Source organism: Heptranchias perlo, chromosome 12 (assembly GCF_035084215.1).
Source record: "Heptranchias perlo isolate sHepPer1 chromosome 12, sHepPer1.hap1, whole genome shotgun sequence".
Classification (NCBI taxonomy): domain Eukaryota; kingdom Metazoa; phylum Chordata; class Chondrichthyes; order Hexanchiformes; family Hexanchidae; genus Heptranchias; species Heptranchias perlo.
The window spans coordinates 19,510,408-19,529,547 of NC_090336.1; the positions used below are offsets into that span (position 1 = coordinate 19,510,408).

The window sequence follows — 19,140 nt, forward strand, 5'->3', positions numbered from 1 at the left end:
GACGACTAGATTAGCCAGGATTCCAAAGCTTCACACTAAAACTAATTAGATTAAGAAAGGTCAAACATTATCTAGGTGCACCTGGCCTGAATGAGTTGCAAATGGTGACTTAAGAAGTGAACCTACGCAAGTGTGTCTTTGGATTGGGTTAATTTCCAGGTCTAAAATATTTTAAAATATCTTGGACTTATTCAATCTTTATTCTTTGCTCAGTATATGTACCATCAGTATCTTGCTGTATTCTTCTGCTTCTGTGCAATTGTAAATAAATCTTCGCGTTTTAGCCTAAATGCAGTGGTCCGAGTATGGTATTTACTGCCGTTTGGAGTAGGCTGCATCCTATTCGGTCTTTGGCACATTACACCATATTGTTAGGGTAATCGTTAGTCCTGTAGAATGTTACCCTGTTCACAGCATTCATAATGTTGCAAGGTTCAGTTCATGAGAGATTCGATCTGCTATGAAAACTACCGTCTCACTATGAATACGAGTTAACAATGTTGGGAGAGAGTGTTTGGATTGTAACATGGGATCCACTTGAGGAAGCGGTCGAGGGAAATTAAAGAAATATTGAAGGAAAAGATGCAGAGGAGAGTGGGGGCAGAAAAGAATGTGTCCACAGTAGAAGTGGGTGAAAGGGAGGGAGTTTAGAGTTTATAACTAGAACTTTGAGATGCCACCTGTTTAAATAACTGGAGAATGTTCTGATAAAAACTTATACCAGTTATATTAAACTGTTTACATGTATGGTCTGACCTATTGTGTATTTCCAGTATTCTCTGTTTTTGTTTCAGATTTTGTTTTCCCTTTTCAAAGGATTTTTTTCCTTTGATATTGAAAGATATCACGGCAATTGGCATCACTACAGAGGAACTATTCAGCCCCCTCAAACATAAAGCTTCCCCTTTTATCATAAAAGGAGCAAGATTTTCTGCTGATGAATAATTTAATGTCTTTAAGGCAACAGGACTGGAATCATCTGGGAATATTAAAACACATACATGGTTGTGGCAAAAACCTACAAGTTGCAAATTTTCCAGTTAGGAAATTATTTTGTTGCCTGAACAGGGGCACAGGGGGATACAGCATGAACAGCACTGGATCATGGGTGTTTACCATTCAAGGCCTTTGCTACATGCCACCTTGTACCCGATACAAGATTTATTAGAGAAGGATGGTAGAGGTGAAAAAAAAACTGCAGATCATTTACTTTAGGGTTGTTCCTTTGCAAAGAAAGTGTGTCAGAGAGTGTTCTCCTTTCTGTGTAAGTTTGTAGATGGGTTTAGTTTAACAGAAGATGTATTGTTTGGCTCCTTAGTTGGATTAAAGATGGATGGGATTCTGCAAGCATGGCTCCTCATAAATGCAATCTGTGTAGTGGGCCTACAATGAATTGCGTGGTAGAATTCTTGATGTATTCCTGTCACGTAAACTCTGAGACAGGAGCAATAATTCATAAAGTCTCCCCCCTCATTTCAACAAGGGGATAATACATGGACATAGTGGTGGTACAGGGCACTGAGAGATATATCCAAGATTATGTTTAATTGGGCATGAAAAAAGAGCAGCAGGAATTGGAAGTTGGGATCTCTGAGGGTCTCTTCAAGGGTGATTCTATGGAAATATTTTGTAACAGTTTAATCAAAAACAGAATATGTTCTTCGTGACTAGATCTTCAGTGAGTTAAATGCTGCTACTACATACCTTGTAGCAATGATGTGTTGCTTGTTTTTGTTTGTGTTTTAGAATGTGAATATCCAAGGCACATCTTTTACACATGTTTACTGTCCAATAAATAAAGTTAACAAAACCAAATCCAGCCTGAGTGCGTAAGGTCCTTCCCACTTATTACGTGGTTTTGGAGTCAGCTGTCAAAATCTTTGGCGATAGAATCACACGGGGTGGGGGTGGGGAGGGGGTGAAGTTGGAGGCCCTCCCCAAGCTGAAGGCAAGTATCATCCTTTTCCTGATATTTCTCTCCTTGTAGTTACTCTCTCACGGGCATATGCTCAAGCAGAGCACATTGACGCACAGTACGTTTCCATGTAAATACCATTTGAAGGGGCATCATGCAGGCAGCATTCTATCATACGTTCCTCTTCTGTTTCTATAGGTGCCCCCAAGAACCAGCTACTGCTCCCAGTGCCACAGAAGAAGCCAGCACCTCTCTGCACCAGCACATACATTCAGGCCAAGGGACTTTGATGATCAGTTTGAGGATTGGCAATTATTGAGGCACAGAACACAATTGAGAAGGAGCATGTAGTGGTGGCAGTGCAGGAGTCTGCTGACCAAAGTGCCAGCTCAAGTTCTTCCTCAGCTGCAGCAACCAGGGCTCAAACTCCAGGTGTTTGTATATAAAAGAAAGTGATTACTGAACACATTCATCATCTGGAGTCATCTGACACTGCGCACAACACTCTACGAGGTCTAATGGTGACTGTGAAGGAGTCCATTACCTGCATCTGTGCACGACCACCGTGGAGCAAGGGGCAACTTCACACACATCTGGTTGGGGCAGAGATCACCTCGTACAAGAGGTAGGAACCATATAACATTAATCAGGGCCAGAGCGGTCTCCTGGACTAGTTTTGATTGCCTAAGTGGATTTTCCTGGATTTTTTCCCCCCTAATTGGCCAGGGTTTTTATCTGGTATTTCACCTCTCCTGGGAGATTACATGGCTCCGGGTGCGATTCGGAGTATATATATTTTGATGCACAAAATATTATAATTATAAGGGACAGTAGCAATGGACCAGTAGGTCTTTTCCTTTCTGTCATTTTTCATATGCTTGTTTGTATCTGCATCTTAGTCCCTATCAAGAGCCGCCTTAAGCCCAGTTAGAGAAACTCTTACAAATGCTTAAACTAATGCTATAGGGGCTGAAGTATACAGCAGGTTCTCTTGTTCAGCTTCCATACACTGGGGGATCAGATAAAGAGAACCATTTCACAGGACTTCACAGACCTCATTACAGCCCCCACAAAGATCAGTGGTGATGTTGAGGCAATGCCCAGCAGCAAGGGAATGACTGAAATAGGCTCGGATAAGGCTGCTGTCTCTCAAGACAATGCCACAATTGACCATTCAGCCTCCTGTTCAACTGACAGAAGATGTGTCACAAAGAGGGCAGGTCAAGCCGGTCACCGCAGCAACAGACGTAGTAGAACCAGTTGCAGGGCCATCTCAAGACCCGGCACAAGGAAGTATAGGACAACTTTAATCCCAAGAGACTTCCACTGACACCCAGTGGCCTCACCTAGTCTGCCCACAGAGGAAACACCTAGAAGATGCACTAGGATAGTGATAGAAGATAGCAGACACCATCAAAGGGAAGCACCAGAGTAAAACACACTAAGTACATGCACTGATCACTTGTAGGACAATATAATGTTTGTATTTTACTTAAACTTTGGTCCAGAGTGTTTTCTTCTATGGTGCACAATAAGGTGGCAGCAGATCAAAGGATGGCCATCCATGGTCGTGCAGAAGACAGTGTTCTTGAAGGTGCAATCAGCCACTTCATGCCACACATGAACAGGAATGTTAGTGAAAAGGACAGCTCAGGCACCCTCTCTCTCAGCCTAGCTGTACAACTCTTGCAGGCTGCAATGGCGCATCAACAGGGACACCCTCAGATTACCACCTGTGTCCTGACCTGGTGTTAATTGCAGGTGGGCCTCCTCCTCCATGGTTAGGCCTCCTTGGGTGGCAAAATTATGGAACATGCAGCAGACAATAATAGCGCAGCGGGGCTGCAAGATGCCCCCTGATCTGTCCAGGCGTCTAAAGCACTACTTCAAGAGGCCAATAATTTGTTTGATTATGACCCTGGCAGATGCATGAGCTTCACTGTATCTGTATTCAGTTTCTGTCTGTGGCTCTCACAAAGGTGTTATTGGCCACAGTTGAAGAGGGCAGCCTTAGTCTCCTCAGAGCCCCCTTCCAATCTGCCTTCTTTAGAAGAACCAGACACAGAGGATTGTCTTAAAATAGTGACTGTTGTCAGGAAAGTGGACATTGACCTTCATGATGGCATACTGCTGGTCACTGACCACCTGACCAATGGGAGTGAAAAACCTTATGATTGGTGTAAGCCACTGTATTGTGTTTAGGGGCCCAGCTGGCCCCATGGATGCCATCAATAATCCCCTGAACTTTGGGGATTCCTGCAGCACCCTCTCATTGTGCTGTTGCCCTTCTCTTGGGAAAGTGATGAAGGTGTTAAGCCCTGGTGAACAAAGGATCAGTGACCTGGTTGATGCAACAGAACATTTCTGACCTTTTGCATCCACTACACGTGTACATGCTGTGTGCGCATGGCGAGATTTCTCAGCAAAGAACGGGATTTCGCATCTGACAACAACAACTACTTGCATTTATATAGCGCTTTTAACGTAGTAAAACGTCCCAAGGCGCTTCACACCAGCGTTATCAAACAAAATTTCACATCAAGCCACATAAGGAGGTATTAGGACAGATGACCAAAACCTTGGTCAAAGAGGTAGGTTTTAAGGAGTGTCTTAAAGGAGGAGAGAGAGGTAGAGAGGGTGAGAGATTTAGGGAGGGAATTCCAGAGCTTATGGCCTTGGCAGCTGAAGGCACGGCCGCCAATGGTAGAGCAATTAAAATCAGAGATGCGCAAGAGGCAAGAATTGGAGGAGTGCAGGGATCTCGGAGGGTTGTAGGGCTAGAGGAGGTTACAGAGATAGGGAGGGGCGAGGTCATGGAGGGATTTGAAAACAAGGATGAGAACTTTAAATCTTAATTAAATCTATGTTATGTAAGATTGCCTATTAAAATAACGCTCAAGACCGACGGAATGGATGCCTGCCTACTATCTCAGCCACCGAATGCCCCAAAGACATTTCCGCTGAGCAGAGTTCCTACCCCTTTGTGTCAGTTAGTTTTTCGCAGTGCTTCTACTCTGTCTGTAGATGTCACTGCAGCACATTCCATTCTATACTGTAGTTCACTCATACAGTGGGACAGTGGCACCGTACAGGTGAGACATGGTATTGCATGGCTCCAGGCTTTTAGCTACCAATCGTCAATTTTTTCCCATTCCCGTTCAGGTCCTACCTCCACACTATTTCCTGGCCCTGAGGACAGAACAGATTTGCTCCAACTAAGATGTAACCTATCTGCATATCCAGTTTCATCCCTTGTGATAAGACACTCACTGGATTTCCCATTAGTTTCTCTGGACCGTTACTGCCAACATGCAATGCAACCAGCCATTGCTCCATCTACTGGGTACAAAAAGGATAACAGAGATAAAAGTGTGTTACATGTAAGATAGCAGAGAGTTAGAAGTGTGTTACTTGCAGGACACCAGAGAACTGGGAGCGTGTTACATAGAAGAGAATGGAGAGCTGACAATAGAAGGTTAGAAGTTGCTGAACAGCAGGTCCAAACACTACATCCTTCTACAGTGCTCCATCATAAACTCGCAGGTACAGCACAGGTTAGATGCAGAGGAAAGCTCAGTCTGTATTGGCCCAAGTACTCCCAGATCAGGCGGAACCTGCTGCACGACCAGTAAAACTCTCCCTATCCTATTAAATATTCCCAGGTCAAGTACAGATTTATGCTCCCTCTACTCTAGCATCGACTGTCCTCAATTTATTTAATCTTCTGAGATTGGTCACGAGCCAAAGGGAGCTCTGTGAAATTCATCCAGGGTTCGTAAAGGCAAAGGAGTAAAATCTCCAGGATTATCAGATCTAGATTTGTCAATTGTGACCCAGAGCATTCGAGGAATAACGTCCCCCAGGATATGAGCCAAAGTTTTCCGAGGATTGTTCGATGGCTGTGTCTGCATCTACTCACATAAAACCTTAAACCAGGTTGTCTACAGGGTGTGCCTATTTTCTGCAGTCAGCCCCACTGCCTCCCCATACACCACTCTGCTCAACACTAGCTGCACAGAATTACCCGTCACCTGATTCTATCACAGCTAGGAAGCTCCATGGTACTGTTTGGTGGAGCAGCCATTTGGGTATTGCTTTCATAAAAAGCTCTCGTTTACATTCCACTGTGCACTCACACAGCACTTCATCAACATGCCCAATGTCAATCCATAGTTTCTGCACAATATGGTGCAGAGCATTAGCCTTTTATCACATATACATTCCTCTACAGTTTAACGTCGTGGCTGTCATATGTAAAAGAAAGAACTTGCATTATATTTTATTCATGACATCCAAAAGTGCTTGCATATAATTAATCTATAATGCAGTCACTGTTATTTTGTAGGCAAACTCAGCAGCTAATTTGCAAGGTCATTTTCAGGTTGGCAGGCTGTAACAAGTAGGGTGCTGCAAGGATTAGTGCTAGGGCCTCAGCTATTTACAATCTACATTAATGACTTCGAGAAGGGACCGAGTGTAATGTATCCAAGGTTGCTGACGATACAAAGCTAGGTGGGAAAGTAAGCTGTGAGGAGGACACACGAGTCTGCAAAGGGATATAGAGAGGCTAAGTGAGTGGGCAAGAGGAGTATAATGTGCGGAAATGTGAGGTTATTCACTTTGGTAAGAAGAATAGAAAAACAGAATATTTTTTAAATGGTGAGAAACTATTAAATGTTGGTGTTCAGAGAGATCTGGGTGTCCTTGTACAAGAAACACAGAAAGCAATTAGGAAAGCAAATGGCATGTTGGCTTTATTGCAAGGGGGTTGCAGTACAAGATTAAGAAAGTCTTACTACAATTGTACAGGGCTTTGGTGAGGCCACATCTGGAGTACTGCATTCAGTTTTGGTCTCATTATCTAAGGAAGGATATACTTGCCTTGGAGGCGGTGCAACGAAGGTTCACTAGATTAATTCTTGGGATGAGAAGGTTGTCCTTTGAGGAGAAATTAAGTAGAATGGGCCGATACTCTCTGGAGTTTAGAAGAATGAGAGGTGATCTCATTGAAACATATAAGATTCCGAGGGGGCTTAACAGGGTAGATGCTGAGAGGCTGTTTCCCCTGGCAGGCGAGTCTAGAACTAGGGGGCATAGTCTCAGGATAAGAGGTCAGCCATTTAAGACTGAGATGAGGAGGAATTTCTTCATCCGGAGGGTTGTGAATCTTTGGAATTCTTTACCCCACTGTGGATGCTGAATCATTGAGTATATTCAAGGCTGAGATGGATCGATTTTTGGATTCTAGGGTAATCAAGGGATATGGGGATCGGGCGGGAAAGTGGAGTTGAAGCCAAAGATCAGCCATGATCTTACTGAATGGCTGAGCGGGCTCGAGGGGCCGTATGGCCGACTCCTGCTCCTATTTCTCATGTTCCCACATACTGGACGGAGATGAATGACCAGTTCTATTTGGTGGTGTTGGTTAAGCGAGGAATATTGACCAGGACACTAGAAGAACTTCCTGATCTCCCAATAATGTCATGGGATCTTCAATATCCACCTGAACTACAGGATCAGGCAGAAAGGAAGTTGGTTTAAAATTGCACCCGAAGAACAGAACCTCCAACAATGCAACTCTCCCTCAGTACTGCACTGGTGTGTCAGCTTAGTTCATGTGCTCAAGTGGGACTTGAACCCACAACCTTCTGACCATTTCTGTCCTCAACGATCTTCAATCGCTTATCAATAATTCATCATAGGAACCGAGATAGGTTCAGTGATTGACCACAGTGTGCTGTACCCAGAGACACAAGGATCAGTAGATTAAACCTCACAGTAATCAAACAGAGGGAAAGATGAAACGTACTGAAAGGCATGACGTCACCCCCAGAGTTCAATCTCTTTTAAGAATTCCTGCTGGAAATGTAGGCTCATCATCAAGACATTACCAAGCAGATAAAAAGTTCACTACACATGGTCACAAACCTCTTCTGGTAACCAGGCACTGTTGTCGTGGAGATGCTTGTGCCACTTGGCATTGTGTTGTTCGAGTCTTTATCCCTTTTGCCGCTCTCCAGCTCAGTGTGTCTGCGCGTGTAGGATGGGCCCCGGGCCAGACTGGCCAATGGATTGCCAGCATCATCCTCTCGCTGCCGTGTGTAAGAGGCACTACGAGCGAACAGGGCTGTGGAGTCTCTGCATTGAAAAAACAAGGGTCACACTCACAGCAAGAAGCAGGCAGTGATGGACAGTTTTAAAAATACTTGTAAACATTTATGTTAAACTAAAGAAGTTTGGAATGTTTACACTTCAAAAAGAGGCTGCTCAGGGGAAATCTTATCAAAGAGTCTGGGTTTTAAGGGGTGTAGATGCACGAAACCCTACTAAACTGTTTTGACACAACCACAAACTCAGCAACCAGAGGGACAGACTCAAAGTCAGAAAGGGATGGGGAGCAGTTTAGATTTTAAAACTTTACACAGAGAGTGGTGAATATGTGGAGCTGACTGGCCGGGCAGATAGTGAGATGGATCGTGGGGACAAATTAAAAAGAGAGATGAATAATGGTGCTTTTTTTTGATAGAAAAAAAGATATTTTCAAATTTTGGGACCAATCAGATGGACCACATTTTTTTTCCAATTTTGTACCTTCCTAAATTCCACTTTTTCTTCCATTTCTCATCTCCTCTACTGTAGCTACTGGCCCTTGCTGAGATACAATTGGGACTCATCAGCCCTCCAATACGTCATCCAATCTTCTTGTGCAGGCCTACACAGTGAGTATTGCCAGATTAGCCAACCGTGGCGGCATCGCAACAAAGTCTAAGCCTGTTCCCACTCAATGTCCACAAGTACGCACGCTCAAGCTAGAACGATCAGGACTGGGAACCCTGGCTGATTTTCTCTTCCTAATCCCAGCAGATCTGAAACCAACTGTGGCATTCCAACTCCTGCCCTGCCTGAGATCAGCTAAGTCAGCATAGAATCAAATCTGGGACCTTCTAGTCTGCATGCCTCAGTACCACATTGATAGTGTATTTCTTGATTATATTCAAGTGTTTTAATCATTTTATTCTACTCGAAATATCCACATGTATGGATCATTCCCAATGAACAGCCTCAATCTATCACGAGAGGATCGCAGTGTGCTTGAATCCTTATTCTTGCAATAACAACTTGCATTTATATAGCGCCTTTAATGTAGTAAAATGTCCCAAGGTGCTTCACAAGAGGGTTATCAGACAAAATTTGACAAATAAAAAAATCCACCTGAAGCCTCAAATCTAGGCCTTTTACGCTCAATCAGAATCTTATTTTCTTTTGTTAACAAATTCCAGTGGCCTATTTTACACCAATGCAATCACTGGTACAAAAAAGAGCTGAAATCCATCCAGGCCCCAACTCCAGTTTCCAGGAGTATTTGAAGTAGTCAAAGTGGAGAAAACGTTGGTGCAGTAACATATACCCTAGGTGTCTCTGGTATGCTGAGTAAATACAGGATTTACTCACTGTGCTGGTGACACTTTAACCCAAATAGCGATATCCCACCCACCATTGGTCAGTTGCGCTTAGGACTTCCTCTTGATATGTAACCCAGTCTCTCATTCCCATTCTTACAGGACTTCCCTAATTATAGCCCAACAGCTCAGAATAGTGCTTTATAACTTGTCCTTACTGAATGGGGGGGGAGTTGTCGGTGGCTCTTGCTGCCCATTCTGCAGAAGCTATGGCTCCTGATGGTTTGTTACCATCAAGGAACAGTTGGTTCCTTGTGTTGTCAGAGTACATCCTGGTATTGTCTGGATTGCAGGCTAAAAGCGCACTATTCTTTATTTTAACCTTTAATTCAGATTCTCTGCCTTTACTATTCTCATGGTGCCACATGGTCGAGATCAAAGTGTAGGTATTTACATTGAGTTGCAGTATTTGGCTAACTAGTGTTTCAGAAACCAAAATGTACCAGTCTAATGTACTGGCTCCCCCCAGTTTGTCTGCCCACCTGGCTTTATCCTCATTGGTGTCTCCAATGGTGAACAGCTTCCTTGTCGGAGTGGGCGGCACGCGGGCCAACCGAGGTTCCTTCTCCTGAAAGACATCACAGAAATGAAGAGTCAACTCAAAACCAATACTGTCTGCATTCAACACGAGAGATCTCAGTGCATTGGGAACACATTCCCAATTCTGGCACAGAGTACCAGGTATAACATGTGCTAGATAAAGAGGAAACTTCTCCTTACATTGTGCCAAAACCTCCCAGGTCAAATACACTGCAGAGTAATCCGCCTCTTTGCTGCCCCATCAAGCATCCTGTTTTACGTACATAGTGGGTGAGATGCAGAGTAAAGCCCCCTACACTATACCCATGAAACACTTCCAGGTCAGGGATAGCATGAGTTACAAGCAGCATGAAACTGCCTCTACGTTGCCCCATCAAATCCACCTAGGTCTGACACAGCAGTTTACGTGCAGAGCAAAGCTCTTTCTACACAATCCGTCAAGCACTTCCAGGTCAGGTGCAAAACAGGTTAATTATAAGAGTAATACTCTCTCTCTACACTCTCCCATAAAACTCTTCAAGGTAAGGCATAGTTTCAATCCAGATTAAAGGCCCTTCTACACTGGTCCATCCAGCACTCCCAGGTCAGTTACAGCAACATTTTCATATAGACACAGAGTAAGGCTCCCTCTATTCCATCCCATTAAGTTCTCCAAGGTAAGCTTTAGCATGAATTTAATGCATTATAAAACCTTCTCTACAATATTCCATCAAACACCTCCAGGTAAGATGCAGCACAAGTGAGAGACAGCACTTTATAGCCCCACCAAGCCCAGCTAGGTTAACTGTATCAGAGTTTAGATGCAGAGTAAAGTTCATTCTACACTATCCATCAAGCAGTTCCAGATCAGGCCAGCCTAGATACAAAGTAAAGCTATTTCTAAACAGCCCCATAAAGCACTTTCAGGAAAGATACAGCACAGATTATAGGCAGAATATTGCTCCCTCTACACTGTCTTATCAAACATAACGTAGGTTAAATATTAAGTAAGGCTTCTTTCACAATGCCACATCAAACACTCCAAGCTCAGTTATGACACAGACTACATGCACAGCAATGCTTCCTCCGCACACTTCCCAAGGTGAGGTAATGAGTGGCCATTAAAGACTCCTAGGTAAGATACACCAAGAGTTACATGCAGCTCCTTCTAAAGTGCTCATCGAGCTTCCCAGTACAAATTAAGTACAGTGTAAAGCTTCTTCAACACTAATTATCAAGAACACCCAGGTCAGATAGACCAAAGATTAGATGTTGAGCAAAAGCCCCTTTAGACTGTTCCATCAAGCACACTCTGGTCAGGTACAGCATGGGTTAGATGGAAGTAAAGTTCCCTCTATGCTGTACTAACAAGCACTTTAAAGGCAGGTGCAGTGTAGACTAGATGCTGAGGACAGCTACCTCGACACCAATATACCAGGGTGTGGAGATGCCGGTGATGGACTGGGGTGGACAAATGTAAGGAATCTTACAACACCAGGTTATAGTCCAACAATTTTATTTTAAAATCACAAGCTTTTGGAGATTATCTCCTTCGTCAGGTGAGTAGTGAATGAGAGGTTCTCAAATTGCATATCTTATATATCATATATAAGATATGCGATTTGAGAACCTCTCATTCACTACTCACCTGACGAAGGAGATAATCTCCAAAAGCTTGTGATTTTAAAATAAAATTGTTGGACTATAACCTAGTGTTGTAAGATTCCTTACCAATATACCAGGGATTAGATATAGGCTAAAGCACCTTCAACACTGTCCCATCAAGCACTGGTCTGATGTAGAGTGAAGCTTCTTCTGCATTGCCTTGTGCATCACTCCCAAGTCAGATACATTGTGGGTTGGATGCGGAGAAAAGTTCCCACTACACTGCCCCATCGAGGACTCCCAGATCAGGTACAAAAAAGGTTAGATGCAGATTTTAAAAATCCACCTACAGTGTCATGCCAAATGCATCCAGTTAGGATACAGCAGTTAGAGGCAGAGTTCTGCTCCATCTATACTGCTCCACGAAGCACCCCCAGCTGAGGTACAGCACAGGTTAGGTACAAAGATCCATTGACAATGCCCCATCAACATTCTCAGGCAAGGTGCAGCATGAGCCAGATGCAGAGCAAAGCAATCTCTACTCTGCTCCATTAAGAACTCCAGGAACAAGTAGATTTTGGATTCAGTGCATAGTTAACCACCCTCCATACTGGCCCATCAAGCACTCCCGGTTCAAGCAGCACACAGGTTCAATGGAATTAATTAACTTCTTTAAAGCTCCATGGACTACTCCAAGAAAAAATGTGTGACACAAGGCGGGTGAAATTGGGCCGATTAGCTCCCGTTTTTTTAGGCGCTAAGCAGACAGCTAAGCCTCGAAAATGGAGTCCAAGATCCGCACGCACACCTCCGATTGGAAGTGCGCAGGATGCCATCTTGGTAAAGGGGTATGCGCGCATGCCCAAAGACCGCCGACAGCGTGCAGAGTAAGGAGATTATGACGTGAATCAGTGGGCAATGCTGATTTAAAGGGACCGCTGCTATTTTGGAACTCCACAGTCCAGCCAATGCCCTGTCTTGACCTCGCACAGCTAAACATGACTTAAAGGGCACAAAGGATCCCCCACCAGCGGTATTTAAAGGGATCATTTTGGAGTTACAGGTTAGTTGCTGGATTATTTCTTCTGGCTACTGATGCAATTGTATGTGTTTTTGGAGGTTTCGTATACTTGAATAAAGTTTCAATACTCTACAGGGAGTGGGCTGGCTGGCTGACAGGCAACAGCAAGGGCACTGGCCGAGTGGCAGGGGTGGGAACAGGAATGCTGTCATCTTGAGAGAGGACAGCAGGTTTATATTCCATGGAGCCACTGCCACTTGCTGCCCCCTGTTATGCACCACCTTCTCCTGCAAGAAAGAGGGAAGTATGTCAGTGAGTGTCCTGCAAGATGTTTGGGTGATGTGGCTGTCATGGTTGAATAGCTACCAGTGAGTTGTGGGTTTGAGGTTTGCAACAGTGCTAAGTATGTGAGGGTGAGATAAAGCATAGGATTTGAACGGTTGAATAATGACTGAGAGATTGTTGGTAGGTGGGTGATGGGGGGTGTAGTGAATTGAGCAGTGGATGAGGCTAGTGGTGCAGTTGGTACGATATGCCACTTGAAGCTTGAATTCACTCACCTTGACAACTCGTGTTAAATCATTGAACTTCTTCCTGCACTGCATCCATGTGCTTGGAGCAATGCTCCTGGCAGTGACCTCGTCCGCTACTTCCTCCCACTGCCTCTTGAGCATATGTCTGGAGAGCCTCCTGCTCCCCTGTGGATACAGGATGCCCCTCCTGCTCTCCAACTCTTGCACCAAGGCCTCCAGTTCATCATCAGAGAACTTTGCTGCACGCTCTCTCCCAGGCGCAGCCATTCTTCAAAGTATTACAGCACAGATTCAGTTTTGAAATGACTCCCACCACTTCTTGCAGCCACAATGCACCTCCCCTTTAAGAGATGCAGGCTGCCTTTAAGAAGTGCGAGCCACTCGTGAGATCGGGGCCCCCTGCTAATGCGTGCAGCCAATCAACAGCACAGGTAGCACTGGCTACACGCAGCAATCATTTAAAACAGCAAACAGCACGAACGTATGGTGCTGCCTGCATCGCAATGACCGGGCACGGGTCAATCACGCACCGCACCCCTCGCACCCATTTTCAGGGGTTATCTAATTTAACCCCCAATGTGCCTTAACCACAACCCCTTTTTCACAACTGTGACATTTTTCCACTTCCTACACCAGCCACCTGTGGTCTGAGTGGAATTGGGATTGCCAACTAATGAGGACTTACGGGCAGTTTAGTAATGTGGGCCCATCTCCACTCAGAACAGGATTTAGACTGTAGGAACTGTTAAGTGCATCCATGTGATTTATATCAATTAGTGTTAATTGTATTCAGGTGGTGCGTATTGATTGAGAACTCTCTTGTATCCATTTATAAGAGAGCTGATCTTGGGTGTGGTGTGGGTGTAAATGTGGAGCTCTGTGAATAAAGGCTTGGAAGCAACTGAAGATTAGGCTCTAGTATTCTATGCTTCACCACCTGGCTATCTGATTTATAACAGGAACCTCGGTGTGTGCTCTCTGTGTGAGAGAGTGTCTGGCCTTCTCCTCGCTCTCTCTGAGGGAGCGGCTGGCCTTTGTGTTCGCTTTGTGGAGAGACTTTTGCTTGCTCACTCATTCCCTCTGTGTAGGGAAGTGACTGGCTTCTGTGTGCATGCACTGTCGTCTCCTTTCTCTGCGGGAGTGTCTGGCCTCTGTACAGGTATGCTGTTCGTACCTACCATCCGTATCTCTCTCTCTTTCTCTCTTATGCACACACGCAGTGACTGGCCTCTGCTCACTCTCTGGGAGTAGCTAGCCATGCATATTCTCTCTCATTCTGTTAAAGCAGCTAGCCTCTGCTCTTTCTTTCTCTGTGGAAGGGGGAGGCTGGCCTTTGCTCTTTCTCACTCTGTTACGGAGCAGCTGACTTCTGTTATCTCTCTCCCTCTCTCTGTGAGGGAGTGGCTGCCCTCTGCTCTCTCTCTAAGGGAGCAGCTAGTCTTTGTGTTCGCTCTGTGGTAAGGCAGGTTTTTTTCTCTCTCTCTCTCTCTCTATGTGGAGTAAACCTGACCTCTGAGCACATGATTTCTCCCTCTACATTGGAGAGATTGGCCTCTTTTCTATCTCTTTCTGGGGAGTTGATGCCCTGTGTGCTGAGTAAGCTGATGGCAGCTTGAGTGATGACAGGGATGCCACTATTGACTTCAGTGCCCTGGCTTTTTGGGAGGGGTGGGGGGGAGGAAATCACCCTGGTTTCTGCTCCTCATCATTATCCAGTGACATGTTCTGATGAGGGTCAAAGGCAGCGAACAGCATCCATGGGATCGCACTGCAGCAGGAATCATAGAATCTTGCAGCACAGAAGGAGGCCATTTGGCCCATCGTGCCGGTGCTGGCTCTTGGAAAGAGCTATCCAATTAGTCCCACTCCCCTGCTCTTTCCCCATAGCCCTGCAAATTTTTCTTCTTCAAACATAATCCAATTCCCTTTTCAAAGTTACTATTGAATCTGCTTCCACCACCCTTTCAGGCAGTGCATTCCAGATCAGAACAACTCGCTGGGTAAAGAAATATCTCCTCCTCTTTCCCCCGGTTCTTCGACAATTATCTTGAATCTACGTCCTCTGATCACTGACCCACCCGCCAGGCCACTACAATACCAGGTGAGGAACTGACTATGAACAAGATAGGTTGAAGCCTCCCTTCCCTTCTCAAGCGATGGTCCCCAACATTCCTCTCACGTACCTTCTCCTTGGATTCAGCCTGATTGAGCTTGGGGCTGGATGCTGACCGGACGATGCCCGTCTCTTTTCCTTTCTGCTCCTCCTGGGGTGGTTGCAAGTTGTTGAGGGCTCCGTAGCTGCCCGTTTTGCGGAGGGCGGTGCGCCATGCAGCCGGGGACTGCTGCTCCTTCTTCTCCTCGTCCTGGGCAGCGGCCTTGGCAGTGGGGCCTGTAAACTGGGTGCGCAATGGAGACAGTTTGTTAAGGGATGGGAGCTGTCGGCCATAACTGAACCATCTCAAGCCAATGGATGCAGAAAACAACCCGCTGAAGCATAGCCGGAAAAAAAAAAAATAAGCCAGCGAGGCTTACCTCGCTCGGACATCAGCAGTGGGAGGAGGGACTTAGCCGCCTCTGATAACAGCAGTGGGAGGGGCTTCCCCCCCCTGCATCTTACATCAGGAGCAGTAGGGACTTACCATTTTGACATTTGGGGGGGGTGGGAGGACTTATTTCCCTCTGGACGTAGGCTTGCCTCCCCTTAGTCTCCCATGCTGTGTCCTGTCACTCTCCCATAACCGAACTACCTCACGGCCAATGGATGCGAAATGCGGCCTGGTGGACCAGAAGCATAGCCAAACCAAAAAAATAAGCTGGCAGAGGTAGGAGGGGCTTACCTCCCTCTGGACATCAGAGGCGGGAGTGGTCTGACATCCCCCTGCACTGTCCTCTGCCACCGTTCCAGTACAGAAATCGGACAAAACAGCTCTTTGATGTGGGTGGTAACCTCGAAAAAACCACCTCAAAGGAGATAAGCACCTCCAGCAGGCTGCAGCCATCTCCCAAACAAACATAAATTCTGAACCATAAAAAAAAAAGCATTAAACACATCGGGGAAGATTTCCTCTGGTCAATATGTGTTGGCAGCATCGTAAATGTACCAAAAACATCTTCTGATTAACTCCCAGTGAATTCATAACCCTGTTCCTTCAGAAGGCCGTCACTATTTTGCTCACAATAGCGGCCAGAGGAAGTCTTCCTCCAATTATTAGCATTCGTTCTTCAGAGTCCTCCATTGCCTGAATTGTTCTGGATACAGATACAACTGCAGCTTCCAATTCAGAAGCGGTTGAGCCCCAGGGTGGATGGTCTGAGTGTAAATCCGTGCACATGTTCGATTGCAAGAAATATTTGAGTGGCAACCGGGGCCGAGACTAAATTCACAGCAACCAGCAAACAGGGAGGGGAACGCGCGCCAATCAGGGGACCGGGCGGGGAACGCGCGCCAATCAGGGGACCGGGTGGGGAACGCGCGCCAATCAGGGGACCGGGCGGGGAACGCGCGCCAATCAGGGGACCGGGCGGGGAACGCGCGCCAATCAGGGGACCGGGCGGGGAACGCGCGCCAATCAGGGGACCGAAACAAAATGTAGCAAACGGGGACCAAAAATTGTGCATATTAACTGCAGCCAGTGAGATCCATTCGGAGAGCACAACCAACCCTTCTCTCACATGGACCTTAAATGTTTGCTTGAAAGTTGCAGTTTCTTGTGGTTCCCTGCTGGACTTAGATGTGTCTGCGTATTGTTAACTGTCATTGCCCCTGGATTGTTTCCACAGGTGGACTATTAGCGCAGTGCCTCAGCAATCAGTGTTCACGTCACTGTTGCTCACAATGTCCATAAAGGATTTGAGACTTGGAACAGAATCAAAGCTGCCTTGAGTTTGCTGATAACATCTGGGGTAGAGGAGCTACAAATAACAGAACGAAGGACCAAATTCAGAGAGATATGGACAGACTGTGAAGTTGGGCCAAGTAGTGACAGATGTCTAAAGTGAATGCGCAAAATAACGAGACCTAGGAAGAGGAATAAACAGTGGAAGTATGTGATGGGGATCTGGTGCATAGCTTGTTGAATTCATCAGTTCATAACAGCAGTGCAGAGAGCAATTCTCAGGAATTAATAATGAACTTGTAAAACACAAGACTGCTGAGTCCAATTCTAGCCATCGCATTATAGCAGGGGCATCTCGGATAGGGGCAATTGATACTTTGGATTAGACTCCAGGGCATGGAGAGACTGAGGAAGCTGGGAATATCTACACTAGAGATAAAAGTGGCTTGAAATGGCTCAGTAGAGATTCTAAGGGGTTCAGACTAATTGAAGCCTTGTAATATCTTTGACAATCACTAACTCTACAACAAAGGGACAGAAACTCAATCTTGGAATAGGGAAGGTGAAGATTTAACTACTTTACAGAGAGAGTGGTGAATATATGGACCAAGGAGGCAGCAGAGGTGGGTAGCCGGGGCAGGTTCAAGATGGAGTGGCATAGAAAGTGAGTGAGAGGCATGAGAGGTTGAATTGTGTCTGGTACTTTTTGAACCTCGGGACCAGTCAGATGGAGCAACGGCCTCTTATTGTCCTGTACATTATAATATTCCTGTGCCACACAGTAGCTCCCAGTATTCTCGCAATATATCTCAATCTATTTTAAAAAGGCAACCAGTGAGACATTAACCTCTCTTCCATCCCTAGTATGTAATAAGTGAGCAACATTTGCTTTCAATGAGAAGTCACGTTCCCTCTCTCTTCAACATCCAGTCCTATCCACATGAAGAAAGGGGGAAAACACTCAAAGCCCAACACATGTTTATCCGCCCACCCAGCCAGTCAGAGTCATGGAGAGGTTACGCGGTGCAGAGCAATTTCCGGATTGATCAATTTCAGGAATGTTTGGGGATGAGGGAGATTATATATATAAAAAGAAGGCAGGGTATCTGTGAGAATGTAGTACGTTAACAGCTTAGCTTGTAGATTTCTAGGGGTTTCTATTGCTCTCATTGGGAAATGAGAAACCAACTTGGCTCCAATTTGCAGGAGAAAGTTTGTCTGAAATTTAGGAGTTGAAAGAGAGAGGAAGACCAAGAGAAAGAGAGAATAATACAAGACAAGCCGCGTGCGCATGCAGCACACCAAAAGCTCCACCGAGATGGGAAACCTCAACATGCAAAAAGCTCACCGCAGCTCTTTGACCTCTCTGGGGGACCAAGACAATGCCAGTTTTGCGTAGGCCCTGTCGCCATGACGCTGGGTTATTTGGCTGACGGAAAGGTAGGAAAGGAGTAATGAAGTCAAACTGTAGCCAGAGGAGGAGGAGCAAGAGGAGAAAAAGAGAAAGGCAGGTGAGGTATGGGTGGGAGTGAGAAAGAGAAAGAAAGGGAGGCAAGAAAGGGCACAGAGGAAGGAGAAACAGACCTGAACACATCCTCATTCTGCAGATAACACTATGGCCTTGATATAAATGAACACCTTGATAGATTCAATCCAAAAAAAAAATCACTGACATAGAAAACCCTATGCAGCCATTCAATGAATTAAACCTTCAGTATTACTGTATCCTTTATCAGTCATTAACTAAATAAATCAGGAGCAGTTATTAGTGGATCAACACCCAGTGGAGTTTTGCTTCTTTGATCAAAACTAATTCCTACTTTTTTAAAAAAAAAATCAAAACTGATTTCAAGATCTGATCATGCTCGCATTTCCACTTGGACCACCATTTCTGGACATTGACAGACAGGGAGACGTGCGGTCGAATGAGTCCCTCAGCTCTCAGACCATCGCTTCCTGTTTTCCAGCCAGCACAGGGCAACAGAAGGATAGATTGGATCACATGATCACTGCACCCATCACCGTGGAGAACCCAGTGTCTTACAACAGGATCGAGTACTTTATAGATTATGCTAGCCCCCCAAAAAAACCCTTAAAACGTTTCCTCCCAGAAAGGAGAAATCATAAAGGCCAAAAGATAATTCAAATACAACTGCTCGTCCAAGACAGAGCACACATGGAACCTGGTACCTTCCAGGTATGTGTGGCTCATACACCACGCTGGAGACTGCATTCATCCATCGAGTCATAA

The 19,140-nt window shown here is 45.5% G+C and overlaps 1 protein-coding gene across 2 annotated transcripts in view; it reads right to left on the reverse strand.

The window, feature by feature from the left end:
• LOC137327857 (protein phosphatase 1 regulatory subunit 12A-like) overlaps positions 1 to 19,140 on the reverse strand; it is a 197,146-nt gene that overhangs the window by 55,580 nt on the left and 122,426 nt on the right. For both annotated transcript variants that reach the window (XM_067993722.1, XM_067993721.1), the window contains exons 10-12: positions 15,237 to 15,449; positions 9,858 to 9,943; positions 7,844 to 8,053 (exon numbers count right to left, since the gene is read on the reverse strand). In XM_067993722.1, the coding sequence (XP_067849823.1) occupies positions 7,844 to 8,053; positions 9,858 to 9,943; positions 15,237 to 15,449 (509 nt within the window). The remainder of the gene's footprint in view (positions 1 to 7,843; positions 8,054 to 9,857; positions 9,944 to 15,236; positions 15,450 to 19,140) is intronic.